The 16,657-nt window shown below is 41.2% G+C and overlaps 1 protein-coding gene across 1 annotated transcript in view; it reads left to right on the forward strand.

Annotated features, from left to right (window-relative positions):
- NEK7 (NIMA related kinase 7) overlaps window positions 1–16,657 on the forward strand; it is a 119,347-nt gene that overhangs the window by 26,192 nt on the left and 76,498 nt on the right. The window contains exon 2 of the mRNA XM_067538294.1: window positions 9,737–9,818. Coding sequence (XP_067394395.1) covers window positions 9,762–9,818 — 57 coding nt within the window. The 5' untranslated portion in view covers window positions 9,737–9,761. The remainder of the gene's footprint in view (window positions 1–9,736; window positions 9,819–16,657) is intronic.

A 16,657-nucleotide genomic window follows, 5' to 3' on the forward strand; every position in this document is an offset into this window, starting at 1 on the left:
TCACAGCCTCCCCCCCCAACACCCCTCCTAGGCTGTCCCCCATTGGGGATCCGGCCTAGGTTCAACTCCTAGTATAGGAGATTGAGTCGCTCCTCATGCTGGGGGCGGTGGAGAAAGTCCCAGTGGCCGAAAAGGGCCGGGGATTTTACTCCAGATATTTCTTAATCCCCAAGGCGAAGGGAGGCCTTAGACCCATTCTGGATCTACGTCGCCTGAATAAGTATATTAGGCGTATTAAGTTTCGTATGGTCTCCCTCGCCGCAATCATTCTGGTCCTTGACCCAGGGGATTGGTATGCCGCCCTTGATTTAAAGGATGCATACTTTCACATCTCAATATTGCCTGCCCATAGGCGGTTTTTGAGGTTTGTGGTAGCGGGACACCATTATCAATTTCGGTCCCTACCCTTTGGGCTCTCCTCAGCTCCCAGGGTGTTTACTAAATGTATGGCCGTGGTGGTGGCCCACCTGCGCCGTAGCGGCGTTCAAATCTTCCCTTACTTGGATGATTGGTTGATCAGGGGGAAGTCAAGTTCTCATGTGAGACATAGTCTGCTCCTCACACGCGAGTTGTGCACTAGACTGGAGTTGCTTATTAATGAGCAAAAGTCCACACTCACTCCGGTGCAATGTATAGAGTTTATTGGAGCCAAGTTGGATGTGGCACAAGCCAGAGCCTTCCTCCCTCAAACGAGATTTGAGGCAATGGCAGCCATCATATCTAATCTCCACCTGTCCCCCATGACGACAGCCAGGCATTGCCTGCAGCTGTTGGGACATATGATAGCTTCTACATACGTAGTAAGACTGGCACGATTGAGGCACGACAGAGGTGGTTGGCTTCGGTGTATGTACCGCACAGGCATTCTCTGACTAGAATGGTCCTGGTTCCCCCACAGGTGCTGTCGTCCCTCGATTGGTGGAGGGACCCGAGGGAAGTGATGACGGGCGTTCCCTTCAGAGAGTTTATCCCATCTGTGACGCTCATCACGGATGCATCCGATCGGGGATGGGGAGCCCACATTTCTCACAACCAGGGCACCCAAGGGCTTTGGTCACCGGAGGAGAGAGCTCTGCACATCAACGTACGCGAACTCAGAGCGGTCCGGTTGGCCTGCAAGGTCTTCCTTCAATTCCTGAAGGGCAGGGTAGTCCAAGTCCTCACAGACAATACGGCAGCCATGTTCTATGTGAACAGGCAGGGGGGGGGCACGCTCCTTGGCACTCTGCCAGGAAGCTATTCGCCTATGGGACTTTGCGGTAAGGCACGGGTTTCATTTTTCTGCCTCTCACCTCCCGGGGGTACGAAACAGCGAGGCGGACCGCCTCAGCAGATCCTTTTCTCCCCGCCACGAATGGTCCTTACACCAGGACATAGTGGGTTTCATCTTCCAACGGTGGGGTACTCCCCGTCTAGACCTGTTCGCTACAGCCGGGAACAGGAAATGCCCGAGGTTTTGCTCGCTCAGGGGTCGTGAGCCGGGCTCTCTGTCCGATGCCTTCTTAATACCCTGGACAGGGAACTTGATGTATGCATTCCCCCCGTCCCGCTCCTGCCCCAAGTCCTCCTCAAAATCAAGAGGGACAGGGCGAACATCATCCTGATCGCCCCAGCGTGGCCGAGACAGCACTGGTACAGCATGCTGCTCGACCTCTCCATCACCGAACCGATTCCGCTACCCAGACGATGCGACCTAATCTCCCAGGACCATGGGAGATTGTTGCACCCCGACCTGGACTCCCTCCACCTCACCGCCTGGAGACTCTGTGGCTGACGGAGGGAGAGAGAGCCTGGTCTATACAGGTTCAACAGGTCCTCCTGGGCAGCAGGAAGCCGTCCACGCAAGTAACATATAAAGCTAAGTGGCGGAGGTTTTCGGAGTGGGCAGAAGCGAGAGGGTTACACCCAAGCCTCTCACCTATACAGGCTATCTTGGAGTACTTACTGCAGCTTAAACTGCAGGGCCTGGCTTTGGCCTCCCTCAAGGTACACCTAGCGGCCATTTCGGCCTTCCACCAACCCATGGAGGGCCGCTCCCTTTTCTCTCACCCAATGTCGGTGAGGTTCCTAAAAGGGGTGGAGAGGACTTTCCCTCAGGTGCGGGACCCGGTGCCACCCTGGGACCTCAACTTGGTCCTCAACGGACTGATGGGTCACCCCTTTGAGCCCCTAGCCACATGCTCCCTTCTCCTCTTATCGTGGAAGGTAGCCTTCCTAGTGGCTATTACCTCGGCCAGAAGGGTCTCCGAACTGAGGGCGTTAACCTCGGAGCCCCCTACACGGTTTTTTATAAGGATAAGGTCCGGCTGCGACCTCACCCGGCTTTTATGCCTAAGGTGGTCTCTCAGTTCCACTGTAACCAGGACATTTTCCTTCCTGTGTTCTTTCCAAAACCCCATGGGTCGGAGGAGGAAAGGAGAGGACATTCGCTGGATGTCAGGTGAGCCCTGGCCTTCTATATCGAGCGGACCAAGCCTTTTCGGAAATCGACACAGCTCTTCGTAGCTGTGACGGATAGGATGAAGGGCTCACCTGTCTCCACCCAGCGAATCTCCAACTGGATTACTGCCTGCATTAGAGCATGCTATGAGCAGGCAGGGGTACCCCTCCCAGGTGCGGTAAGAGCACACTCCACTAGGGCCCAGGCCTCTTCCGCAGCCTTTCTGGAGCGGGTTCCCCTGCAGGACATCTGCAGAGCAGCGACCTGGTCGTCAGTCTATACGTTCACGTCGCACTACGCCATCGTGGAACAGGCGAGGGAAGATGCGGGGTTCGGCAGAGCCGTGCTGTCAAGAGCAGGTCACCAATAACTCCTACCCTCCTCCAAGGTATGGCTACTCAATCACCTACATTGGAATGCATATGAGCAATCACTCGAAGATAGAAAACAAGGTTACTTACCAGTAACTGTTGTTCTTCGAGATGTGTTGCTCATATCCATTCCAAACCCACCCCCCGTCCCCACTGTCGGAGTTGGCAGAAAGAAGGGACTGGGGACCCGCGGAGTCAGCAGTGCCCTTTATACTGCGATATGAGCGCGGCACTCCAGGGGGCACCTGAGCTGGCCATGTGGGGCTTGCTAGGGAAAAAGTTCCGGGAATCTGTGCACTGGGCGCGCACACACCTACATTGGAATGGATATGAGCAACACATCTCGAAGAACAACAGTTACTGGTAAGTAACCTTGTTTTTTGGGGCAAAGACAGCACGTAATGATAACCTGCCAGAGCTGGATCAGATATCCAGATAATATGTAAGGTGTACAGACATAAAAAGCAATAGAAGGAGGCCTTTATCTACAACAAAAGCCTTTCTTCTTTCACAAAAACAAGCTCAGGAAATATTAACCTCAGTGGGGAAAACATAAAATCAAACTAGATCAGCCACAGCCATACGAATATTAAGCTTGATGGTTACACTCAGGAATGGGGTATGGAGCAATGCCATCCAAGTAATAGCCTGAGTTAACTTGTCAGTGAGGACATATATCTGTATTTGTCACTCCCAAGCAATGTTTCAGTATAAAGCAACCTTGAAGATTGTGCTTTCTGTGGATGCTCTTAATTCTGATTCACAATTTTTTAAGCATTATTTTATAAAGAGAGAAGGCCAGATATTTTGGAAAAGATGTCTGAAATATTCTAAACAGCTCGAAAGAAATATGGTTGCTATATTAGGAGCTCTTTCTGCTTTGCACTCTCAATTTTTTTAAGAGTCAGATTAGTGAACTGGGTATTTGAGTCATAAGATCACTTAGTATGTAAATATTGTAGCTTTGTGTATGTAAAGAGAAATTTAGTACCCACACAGTGGTTGGTTTTTGGCTTATAAAATAAATTTATGAGACCCTAGTAACATGGAAACTGAGGCATGGAGCAGTTGAATAACTTGTCTAAGATCACAAAGGTAATCAGTGACAGACCCAGAAATAAAATCCTTGATTATTTTGCATCCTAGAAGGAAAACTGCAGTAGTTCTGTTTCTTCAACATTTCTGAATAATAGTCTTGTTTCAGAGACAGTGGACTTGGCTTAAAATATAATTGTATTTAACCAAATAAGTATCCAGCATGTATTATGATACTTTGTTCCATAGAAACAGCAAAGTTTCTGTATCAAGGCAGGCGTTTTGAGCCTCCACTTCAGTAAAATTGTTAAGAGCATAACCATGTGGTTATATTTCCCTGCATTATCTGTTTAAAGTTCTGTTATTATAGTAAGAAGAACGGTGATGTTAAAGGTATTTTCTGTATGCAGTGAGATTTTTGAGATAAACCTTTTTAACTTTGATCTATGAGCTCTGTAGGAAAGGTGTGCTAACAAAGGGCAGCCCAGTTTTAGTGCCACTGTTTAAAGCAAATTTGGAAAATAAAATTCTCATTCTTTCAGATTTATATAGTGGTCAAATCCAGTCACTAAAGCCAAACTGGTAAAGAACACTCAAGCTATGGCTACACTGACGGCAGCAAAGTCGCCGCCATCAGATCGACTTCTCTGGATCGACTGAGTGGTCAGTGAAGACCCACTTAGTCGATCCAGAAATCGACGTATTAAGACCACTTTCTCAACATGGTTCCCGTTGGCGCAGTGCAGTGTAGACGGCGTGCAGAAGAGAAGCAAAGAAGTCAATGGGAGTTACGCACGTTTTTTGCGTAGCCAGCGTGACTCCTGTCGAATGCCGCCGAATCTCGGAGGTAAGTGTAGACAAGCCCTAAAAGAAAGGTCGTTGGAGCAAAGTCAGAGAAAGTTTCGATGTCCCTGTTAGTGAAAATGATTGGCACAGTATCAATAACGGGTTATTTAAAGGTTCTGTTTTTGTAAATAGCACGACATCTGTCACACTTTTAAAGAGATTCTTGGATCTGTTACAGTGGTTAAAGGACTGTTAGAATGAAGAATTAACAGGAAAAAATGGATTTTTAAAACACAATCTGAGACTTGGGTTATCCCCGAGATTTGTCTGATTGCAAGACAACTATGGTGTTAAAGACCTTGGTAGACTTAATCAAGGCTTTTCAATGTTCTGTAGTGATTTAACCAGACAAAGACCTAATTTTTCAGTGGATGCTACCGCTGTACTGTGACTAGTCTAACCCACTGCAAAATACAAATGAAAGATGTTACATATCCTGCAAGGAATTGCCAGTATTGGCCTTGTCAGGCTTTTTAAATAACAGGGTCTGACTGCCAAGTGTTTTGGAACAAACAGCAGCTGCCAGCAATTTTCCAGTTTTATCACCATATTCATTCTAATATTTTTAGAAATCTTAACAATTTCTCAGTGTCTTCTCCTGGCAGGGGGCCAGGACTATCATGAAATTTTGCAGATGATTAGTAAAGACTCTCTCATTAACAGATTGAGCAATTCCTCGAGCTGTTTTTTTCCCCCACATCATCTTTTCTCCACATCTTGGTGTTTGATTCTTCTTGTAAGGATGAGTTTCACCCCCTTGAAAGTACTGTTTAGAATGTCCTTCAGATCTCATTCATCTCTGCATTAATTGCAGCTAGCATTCCAAAACTGTTCAGTAGTTGTACAGAAATGCTGAGAATAGGGAGAAAAAAGATTGAGTCCCAACAGTCTGTTTGGTTTGAAACAGCCACAGGGAGATGGGATTAGTATGGCTGGATACCACCAGTGCAATGATACTGGCTCACTTCTTCAAATAAGGGAGTGAAAATGGGATCAGGAATGTGTCATTCCTGAGAAATGATTACTGTTAGGCCAAAACCAATATTTAACCCTGCCCTTGGGATTTCAGACTTTGTCTATTACCAATAACCCTAGGGCTTCGATTTTCCTGTAATTATCATAGTATTTATATATAGAAGGGTTAGCAACTCCTGTTCATTTAATTGCTGATGTTGCTACCAGGTTAAAGTTGTACTCTCCATTTTGTTCCTCATCCCTTTGCCCAGTGATGATTGTTTCAGACATTAGAAGCTATACTTCCTCCAGTTCAAGGTAATCTCCCCCTCCATAGCGTGTGTTAATTAACTGTTACTGAAATTCAGTACAAAAAACCTCAAGAAGTGTATCTATCCTGAGGATCTAAAACAGATTTACCTGTGCTTTTAGAATTAAGAGGTGAAAATAGCACTTCTGCCTAGTCACTCTGTTCTTGGTCTTTACGGGAAGGATTTCTGGAAACTTAAAGATTTCTAGAAGAAAGCTATGGTATATAATGCTGGTACTCTGTGAGTGGCATGAAGAACTTTTCTGGTTAATTTGAAGCCAAACCAAACTTTTAAAACTTTAGATAGGGAAATGGTTTGGAAATATACAATAATTTAATGAAAAATACATACCTTTGGTGGTTGACACTTTTTTTAAACTGGGAAAATGTTTTTAGGTTATACATATACATTTATGGTCTGATTTTTATAATGATTTGTAGAAAAATCTTTTGTTCCCTCCAACTAAAATGTTCGATATTAATACAAGTACTTAGCATCTGATTCTGTCTCAAACCTATATGAATAAAGCTTTTAAAATGGTGACTGAGAAAATTATAACTAGCTAAGTATAATCAATAATTTATTACTTTTACATCAATCCTGATCTTTACTTTTGTTCCTGCATATTTCTTACTGGTATGAATTTTCAAGCTTGTTGATAAATCGTATAGTCATTTGCTTGACCACACTTTGGTTCGTTATGAAATATATTCAAGAGGCCAAATAACCAGTGTCAGTCAGGTTTATTATTTAAAGCCAATAATAATAATACAGTACAGGAAAATGGTTCTATAATCCAGTGTTTCTCAATTAAATTTGGCCACGGAACCCTTTTGAACTCGATAAATAATTGCAGAACCCCCCAAACTCTTAACAGTATTTTTACATATGGGGCCAAAAAAAAGTCGAAATAAGCAAATTATATAACAAATTTCAAACAACTGGGTCAACATTTCTCACTTACATTTTCCTTACACTCGATACACTCCGCTGAAAAATCCGGAACATCAACCCTTTTTCGGCGGCGCGGAGAACAGCTGCGCTCGGCGGCGCGGAGAACAGCTGCTCTCGGAACCCTAATGGTGTTCCCGCGGAACCCCAATTGAGAAACACTGCTATAATCTATATGATGGATACTAGACTCCAGGAAGCCATCTTGTACAGCAGTATTAGGTCCACCTTACGTGTAAGTTGTGCTCCCAGAGTTACACATTTCAGCCAATGTCATTTATATGGTGATTTTACAAGTTACACACATCTCTTTACATGTCACTAAAATCCAACCGATCAGTTTGTTCCAGTTTACTAACTTGTTCTGTTCTTTCTTGTCTTTGCTTTCAATACTAGCATTCCAGGTATGGGTTGATAAAGGTACTTCCCTAACTCGTACTTAGGGCAAGTCTACATTTAACATGCTGCATCAGTGTGAATAATGCATATACTATGATATATATATATATCCTCGCTAGCATATATTAGTCAACAAGCTTGAATTTATGGATTGTTTTTAATATATCAGCAAGTGAAGGTTAATATATAATACTTTTAGAAGAGCTGTACTGGGGTATTTTACACCCTGTAAAGCTGCTGTTGTATTATCATTGTGACAATTTAAAAAACATTTTTTTGTTAACATTATCATCATGATGTGGAGGACTTCAAGGATGATTACGTAACTGTGAACATTAGCTCTTTGTTAGAACTTTTCTATAATATTTGAGATTGAAAGAGAGGTGATTAAAAAAAAACAACAAAAAACACCTCTTAGCTAGTAAGTGAGGAATTAATCCTAATATACTCTTTTCAAATTCTCTAAAAACATTCCTGGAAAGTTTTCTTGAAATGTGTGTTTTAGTTTGGAGGTAATACTTTTTTATAATCTCTGTTTTAAAGCTTGTTTTAGTTAGTAGGTGGATTAAGTGAAGAAAACTGTTTTTGCTAAGCAAGATTTTCTTGATATTTATTAAGCTTAATTGAAGGATAAATAACTTCATTAAAGTTACTTATTATTGTATTCCTATCTATATTGTATTGAGCCTGGATGCTATCCTTTCTAAACAAAGAGTCTTTTCTTCTGGCCTAGTCAAATTTATTAAAACACCCGGATAATAAAATGACCAATATACAATATAAAACTTGTTCATGAAAAAAACCTTGAAACCCATAATTAGCTTGAGTGTATAAAGATGAAGATACAATATTAAAGCTTATAGTGCTTTTAAATGCTTCAGACTATGCTTACATAAATAAAACTTCACTGCAACTGCCTCCTCTTAATGGAAAATTGATATATGCAGTATATTATAGGCGATGCCTTTGGTTAAGGCTGCTTACTGCTTTCCGTTGTAAGCCTCTTTTTCTGTTGCCTTAGCTTCAGCTATTTGGATTGAAATTTTCAATGCTTGTTCTCTGTCTTGATTTGAATTTTTTTTAAAGGGTTAGGCAACGAGTTGTTGTCCAGAATGAGATTAGTCGGTGGGGGGCGGGCGGGGAGGCGAACAGGTAGCTATCCCAATGCTAAAACACTCTCCAGATCAGTATTTACAAAACGACTTTAGTGCATCTATGGTTTGTAGTAGGAACTTGACATTTGAGAAGGGAATGGTTCTCAAGTGAAAGAGAAATGACTTTTGCTGTTCCTATGAAAATTCTTCCAGATTTGGCCAAGTTAGAAGCTTCTGAAATCTCTTTTTGTTCATGTTTGGTAGAACACGATCAACTTCCGGTCTTTTAATTATATGAATGTGCGTTGTTGTATATACTTCCAGGCACAACGAACGTTTTAAATGACACCCATACAATATGATCAGAGAGAGAGCTTCACAGGGGATATAGGCAAAACAGATGCTTTTGATGCTTTCTCTTAATAAAATACCATTTAGCCTAGGTAAGGGAGCATTGGGCTGGGAACCAGGACACATTGAGTTTTAAAATCTACCCATTCCTATCTTTCATTGTCAACAATTGTGTGCCTTTTGCACTCTTCATATTATTTGAGATTTCATACCCCTACCTTAGGATGCAGGAAAGCATTCTTCTTTGCATTTTACAGATCTGGTAACAAGTAAACAGTTGCATAGCTGGGGAAAAAAATCAGGCCCCTAATATGGCAGATCTAAATTAGAACAATGAATGTACATGTTTGATTGTGGTGTCTCTGAAATGGGTCTACTCCTATGAAATTCAAAAACGAGTGAATACTATGTAAACAACAAATAGCACCCAGAAGCCCTAACTCTGTCACCTCTTTTAGCCACTCTACCACATTCCTGTCCCCAGGGCCAAGATATTCTGTCTAGCAAGTACTTTTGAAACCATCTTGCAAATATGTGTCATGTCTACTTTTATGTGGCTGGTGCATACAGAGAATGACTAGGTATTATGCCTTCATCTAATGGTGTTACTTGTTTTGCTCAAGTAATAGAGGTTTATGGATGGATCTGACTGTCCGAGGTTTAAACCTGCTGGTGACTCATGGTGTTGGCGTGGGGTGGTGAATGCATGATGGAATTTCTTCTTTTTTTTTTTTAAATGGTCCTTTAAAACAAAAACCAGAAAATCTCCTTACTCTTCCAGAAGAAGTGCTAAAATGTTTTAATAGTTGCAAAGTAAAGCATATAAATGAGAAAATTATTCTAACAGTGAATTAATTGTGGACTGAAGTTCAGTAAAATAATTTAATTGCAGCGTTATAATTCAAGCACAGTAGTAAGAAGTACAGTGAATAAAAACATGAACTGAATTGCAATTTAATGAATATACATATATTATTTTTGCAGAACATAAAAAGCCCTGTTTGGTACAATGGATGAACAGTCACAAGGCATGCAAGGCCCTCCTGTTCCACAATTTCAACCACAGGTACTTTATTTTAATAGTCATTAAGAGTAGGAACTAACAGATTTAGTAAATGGAAGATGATGTTAAAATTAACAAACTGAGCAAATTCCAAAAGATTACTGTTGAAATTCAATATTTTTTCTTCTTCATTATTCAATGCCATTGCAAGAGGGTAGGTTTTTACATCATTTAATGAGTTTAGTGTGGTATTCAGTATAATAGTTGATTATCTTAATCTACTTACTCACGTGGAATCACATAACTAGTCATCAGTGGTGAAAAAATCAGATGAAATGTTATGAGACCAGGTGTCTTTGGATATTGGACTGTTTAATTTGGATTTTTCTGTCTGAAGGCATTTATGGAGAAAGAGAAGCCATAAAGAAATTTGATATCACTTTAGTTACCTTGAAATGCAGTGACTACCAGCTCTGTATTTCACAGAAAAAAAGTGGCTTTCGTTTTTGCTTTCTACTGAGTCCCAAACTAGGAAAGGTTGGAATGGTGGTGGGAGGCAAAAACGAGAGTAATTGTTTTCCTAGGAGATATGAAGCTGCTAAACACCATACATTTCCAAATTATAGCAGAGTGAGCAGATTTATTTCAAATTGCTCCTTTGCACCTTCTGTTCTTACACTTCCCACTGGGATTGCACGTGGGTTAGTGCCTTCGCTTGTTGAAAATAGGCAAGGGAAATTCCCAGTTACAGTAGCTCTGTAACAGTGGGATGTGAGACACGTTTAGCCACCCTTGCATTTGGGTGGACGGTATGACTCAAACAAAGGCAGTAGATAAAGTAGGCATACTGCTTGTTAACCTTCTAAAAATGTTGCTCCTGTTAATAACATTTTTAAAAAACCTTTGGAAAACAGCATTCTTAGGCTCTGATCTTGTAAAAACTTATAAAGGTGCTTTGCTTTATGCACTGTGAGGAGTCTCATGTAAGTCAAGAGAACTCCTCACAGTAAAGTTAAACAATTGGATAATTCTTTGTAGAACCAGGACCATAACTGATAAATGTTTGTTTCTTTCAAGCGTTAGCCTGAAATAAAGGTTACGTGGCAACATGTTGTTGTTCTGAAGTTTCTGATAATATACATAAGGGTAAGATTTTGTCATGGTTATTTTCAGTAAAAGTCTGAGCTCTGGGGTCCCCCCACTAAGCACGGTAGCTCTGGGGTCCTGGTCCCCTGATAACTGGAAGTCTGCCTGTGGCAGCTTGGGGCTGTGGGGTCCCGCTGAGGCTGGAGGCTGTGGGCCACCTGCAGCAGTTGATGGTTGTGGGGTCCCCCCCGCCCTCGCCACCCATAGTGGCTGATGGCTGCGGGATCACCCCCACCATGGCTTGGGGTTGTTGGGCTCCCCTGCTGCCCGCCGCGCCTGACAGCTCCGGGACCCCCTGCCATCAGCCATCGCTGGCAACGGGAAGCTGGAGCTCCAAGGTCACCCCATACCCATGGTGGCTGAGAGCTGCCGGCCCCCCCCCCCCCCCCACCTGTAGTGGCTGGGGGCTCAATGGCGGCTGACAGCGGAGAGGATCTCCACTGGACTAACAGTTCTGGCCTGTCGCTTGGGGGCTGAGGGGAAAATGTCACAGAGGTCTCTGGAAGTTATGGAATCTGTGACCTCCATGATGTAATCTTATCCTTATACATAAGTTTTGTGCCAGGTCTTTATTTTGGTACTCAGTATTGTATTTTAGTAGAACTTTCCTTTGTTTCAATGCCTGCATTGGAGCAGCTGTGAGGCTAAAAATAAAGCATTCTGGTGCTTCTATATAACTATCCAGGAGATCCTAGAGTACAGAACAGTTATCAATTAAAAATATTATTTGACTATATGCATATTCCTTACAACTATCTTGATGAAACAAGTGTGCAAACTTATTTTGTAAATTAAGATTTTTTTAATTAAGAAAATGCAGACTAATACTGGAGTCTGCATATTCTGAAACTCATAATGGCTTACTGTTCCAATGATGGATTTTCCTCCTTGGTTGAAAAGGAGGCAGAATCAGATCTGTCAGTTGGGATAAAAGGATGGGCTCCTATATTTCTGGGAAACTCCAGTTGTCTCTGCCTTCTTTGATACCAGGCATTCTTGTATCTCCTGCATTCCACTCGAAAGCAAAGAATTTCAAATTCTGATTTACTATCAGATTTCTGAATTGATATTTTCATCAGTGAGTCATTTTCCAGTCCTAAATTTAATCATGATATATGCTTCTGTCCTCAAAGTTTTTGGCAACACCTCTCTCAGTAATGCCAAATGCATTATTAATGAGGAGCTAAATTAGATCAGGCCTAATACTAATTCTTACAGTACCCCATCTGATATCTTCCCTAACAGAAGAAACTAACATTTGTTCTTAATTTGGTTCATCTTCTGCCAGTTTTAAAGCTGTGCCTGCACATTCAAAATGGAGTTTGAAGCCTGACAGACATATAGGGTTCATAATTTCACAAAGATTCATAAATTGTACAGAGATATATTCCCAATACACCACAGCCAGTACTTTGTTCCAAGCCAGGTTCTACATAGACAATTGCTCTTCTTTTTGTCCTCTTTAAACGAGGAGTATTATAGGGCTACAGTAGAATTGACTCAAAAAATAAAGCTCAGATTTTTACAGTGAAAGGTAATTAACCATTGGAACAGTTTATGGAGGGTCATGGTGGATTCTCCACCATAGGCAATTTTTAAATCAAGATCAGATAGGCTTTTCTAAAAGTTGCTCTAGTTCAAGCAGGAATTTAATTCAGAGAAGTTCTGTGGCCTGTGTTATATCAGAGGTCAGGCCAGTTGATCACGTTCCCTTCTAGCTGTATAATTTATGAATTCTGGGACTGATGAGATTGAGATTTAAGAGGAAGACTTGATGATCGGATATGTTTGCGAAGCTGTGTCCTCTAGGTTTGAGATTTTGAGGTAGTCTTATACCTGAACTTTGCTGACTACATTGCATTTCAATAGGAGAGGGAATCCTAAACACTTTGCCAGAAGTCATATTTAGAAAAAATCATGTAGTGACATTATTTTCATCTTTTAACTACCATTATTTTTTCTGTGAGCTGGATGCACACTTTATATCTGAAATTCAGAACATTTCTGTAACATAATTATGATGATTAACTAACATGAAAACAAACTCTAAAATAAATGTATTTGAGGTTAAAAATATGAACCCTGTAAGCCAAGCTAATTATTGCACCCTTAAGATAGTGGTATTAATATCTTGGTAATTTAGAAGCAGCAAAAATAGTAGTAGGTTATAGCTTAGTATAAACAAGACATGACGCAACAATTAAGGGATAATTGTGTGTCTGGGAGAGTTGACACCTGTGATTCTTGCTTCTAATTCTTTGGGTTGTTACACTATACATTATGTTCAAAATGTAAACAAAGTTACTTTAATCACAGGAAACTGATAATTATTGTTAGAACTTCTTAGTTCTGATTTAAAAAAAAAGAAAGAAGTATGTTCAACCATATGGGGTCGAGATTCAGTCCTAGTTTATTTGGAAGCTCCTTTCCACATTCAAGGTAAGTAAATAAACCTGTCAGAATTTAATTTTATAATTTTGACTGACAATATTTGTTTGTTTTTAAGCATTTTTAAAATTTATCTTTTAATTTTTCAAAGTTGCAGGGAATTGTAGAGAGGGCCAGGCAATTATTTAATGACAGAAGATGTTGAGATTCAAAAAGTTAGTTTTGTAATTCTTAAAACACAATTGTCAACATCACGTCAAAATATACAAAGTAAATTCCTTAAATTAAACTCTAAGAAGTTCTCAAGTAGCATTTTTATTTCTTTGCTTGTCTGTAAATTCAGTTATCGATGGAAATATTTTTGTCAGTTTGTGTTTGTATGGAGAAATCAATGTTTACTGACATTTACCAATAAAAATCTAATCCTTCCTTGCCTATAAATAAATTAGTAGGATCTACAATATGACTATAGGGTTGATTGGTTTCTGAGTGCCCCTTCATGGCTTTAGGTGGTTGTGTGGTGCCCTTCCTCAGTTTCCCTTTCCAAAGTTCACAGAAGTAATCTACAGAACGTTTTGTCCAATAACAACCCCCTTTCTTGGGGATTGGTTTGTTAACATAAAAAACCCCCAAAGTAAAATCTCTTCTGTCCCAGTCTTCTGCAGGGCACAATCTCTGTTCCCAAGGTTTGTCTAGCTCTAAATTTCTTCACTAGGCAAACGTATGTATCAGTCCTTTCCAGACTCTGCTCAGTCTCTCCCCTTGAGATAATGAGGGTTACCTCCTGGGGTCTGTACTTCTGGACTCTGTTCCTCCAGTTGTTTGTTTCAGGAACCTTTCCCCTGCTTTCCTGCTCGTGGCTTCTCCTTTATATGGCCCAGGTGCCTTCCCATCAACCCAACTGGGCAGCAGATAATATGTCAGGTACAGTGGGCCCTATTCCCTCTTAAAGGGCAATGTCTCTCTGTGACAGTTACAGAGCAAGTAAACTTATAAGCAAAAGCTTTTGTACCCTAGGGAAAGTTAGAAATAACTTTCAGCAGCAAAGCTCTTGGATATTACAGTGGAGAGGCAAGATTATCCAGTGGCTAGGGCACTTGCCTGCAGTTCAGGAGACCTGTTCAATTCCTGGCTTTGACTTTTTTGTCAAATAAATGCATCAGAGATTGTGAGGTGCTCAGATATTGTGGTAATGGGGGGCATATAGTACCTAGGATAGACAGATTCCATACAGCAGACTTGAGATTTACTGTAGTTTCAGATATGCTTAAGAAAATGTAGGGTTTTATTGAATTAAATATTAACACAAGTAATGCAATCCAGACACTATGCCTTGCTAATTAATTGGCTTTAAAGTTGATTTTATATTACACTACTCTTTAATTTTTTTCAAATTGTCAGTGTGCTGTAGAATTTTATACTAAAAAGGCATAACTGCATTATAGAAACTGTGTGGAGGGGGAAGGAAGAGAAGTTGGAGATTTTGGACAGGGAAGAATTGGGCCTCAGTACCACATATGGTAAATTATTGGGGAGCAGTTTGGTGCTGTGAGGGATGTACATTTACTGATTGTTTTAGCAGAAATATCCAGCTAAATAAATTAAATATCAACATAGTTCACTCTGATACCCAACAATGATAGGTAATTCACTGAGATGAATGAGATCAGTTCATATGTCTGAACTGCCCTTTCAGGCTCTTTGCAAATTTAGGGAGAAAACATTTAATCTGTTCTAGTTTCAGTCACATTTGGGAGATTTTCTTCTAGCCCATTAACATAAGGGCTAGAAACTTAATTTTTATAAAATGAAAGCTTAGAGTTTCATGACGTAATTCTTCAGCTGTGTGGATTCTCCAGTTAAGTTGTTACCCGGGGTTCTTTCGACTCAAAGCTCTTGGTAATTTTATTCTTATTAAATATTGTCAGGAAATAAATCAGTGGAGATATGGTTGTCCAATCGATAGATGGCTGGCACAAATAGTACAATACAAGAGCGTTCTCACTTAAAGCCATACTTTATTTAGTCCTAAGCGCTTACACATGTCCGCAACATGTTAGTAAAACTCCCCCTACCCTCAATACCGAAGTTGGGTGTGGTTCTCGAGTGGTACACTGGCAGTGTTCTGATGGCCAGTCTTCCATCTGCTGGTGGAAACCCCAGTATGCGTCCATGAAGAACTAACCCAAATTTCTCCCTTCTTATTTATTCTTGTTAGTAGGTAATAACACATCAGTAAAAAGACTTGTTAGGCAAGCAATTTCAAAAGCTAGGCAAGAGGTTTCCTCAGATTACTAATTAGCCAGATGTGTTCTTGCAAAGTCTGCATACCTTGAGGCCCTGACAAACACTTTCCAGAGGGTAAATATGGATAAACTTCTTGGGGATTTTCCTCTAAAACACAGACCCCCCCCCCAGCACTTCCAACAGAGACTTTAGGTGCAGGGTCACACAAAGGTTGAGCAAGAGGCTGCCCTCCTGGGTTAGTCATGCTAAGGCTAAGTCTGATACACAGGCCTCCAAAAAGGCCTATAGATTTTGGCTGCTATATGGCTGTATAGCAACAAGTCTGATAATTAATATTACACTATCGGTAGTGGTCCCTAGTTTTTTACTGGTCTATTAAAATCTCCCTGTACGAAGTCTGCAGCTGTAGAATTGTGGAGTACACTACACTATCTTAGAAATGTTCTAATGTAGAATGTTCTTGCATGATGGGCAGTGCAGAAGTGCATTTTGGTCTGAGTGACTGTGATAGACTGAAAAGTGGAAAAACTAAGCATGGAGTAAGTCTGGCTGCACTGCAATAGCTTTACCCAGTCTTCAAATTGAAGTATGTCTTAATTTAAAGAAAGCATGATGGGCAGTAGAGAGAAGCAAAATTTCTTGGCTGCCATTACTCCCCCTAGCCTAGGGGTTCCAGACTGTACCTAGTTGCCCCAGTAGGGTGGCATTTCCATGTATCCCCCATGAGAGTTTTGCTGGGGAAGGGCAACTGAAGATTGTGACAGGAGCTCCATCGGTCCTCCTAATAGGCACTTTGGGTAAAATTTTCAGAAGTGTCTAAATTACTTAAATGCTTAAGTCCCACTGACTTTCAATGAGACTTTAGCTCCTATGTGCTTACATCTCATTGAATGCCAGTAGGTATTAGGTGCTTTTGAAAATTTTATCTTTGGATGTTATGGTGATGAGAGCCACATAAGAACTTAAATATGCTGCCTAGGGAAATGCATTGAATTTGCACATGTCCTGAAAGCCATGGCCAACATCACTCGCTTTTGGACACTGTTGTCTGTCTTCAGTCCCCCAGGAGACTGTTATTGTGAGTGCCTTGTGTTTCTTTAGACTTTCCTTCGCTGGTGTCA

Source organism: Emydura macquarii, unplaced genomic scaffold (genome assembly GCF_026122565.2).
Source record: "Emydura macquarii macquarii isolate MOO-44397 ecotype Brisbane River unplaced genomic scaffold, CSIRO-AGI_Emac_v2 contig_480, whole genome shotgun sequence".
Taxonomy (NCBI): domain Eukaryota; kingdom Metazoa; phylum Chordata; order Testudines; family Chelidae; genus Emydura; species Emydura macquarii.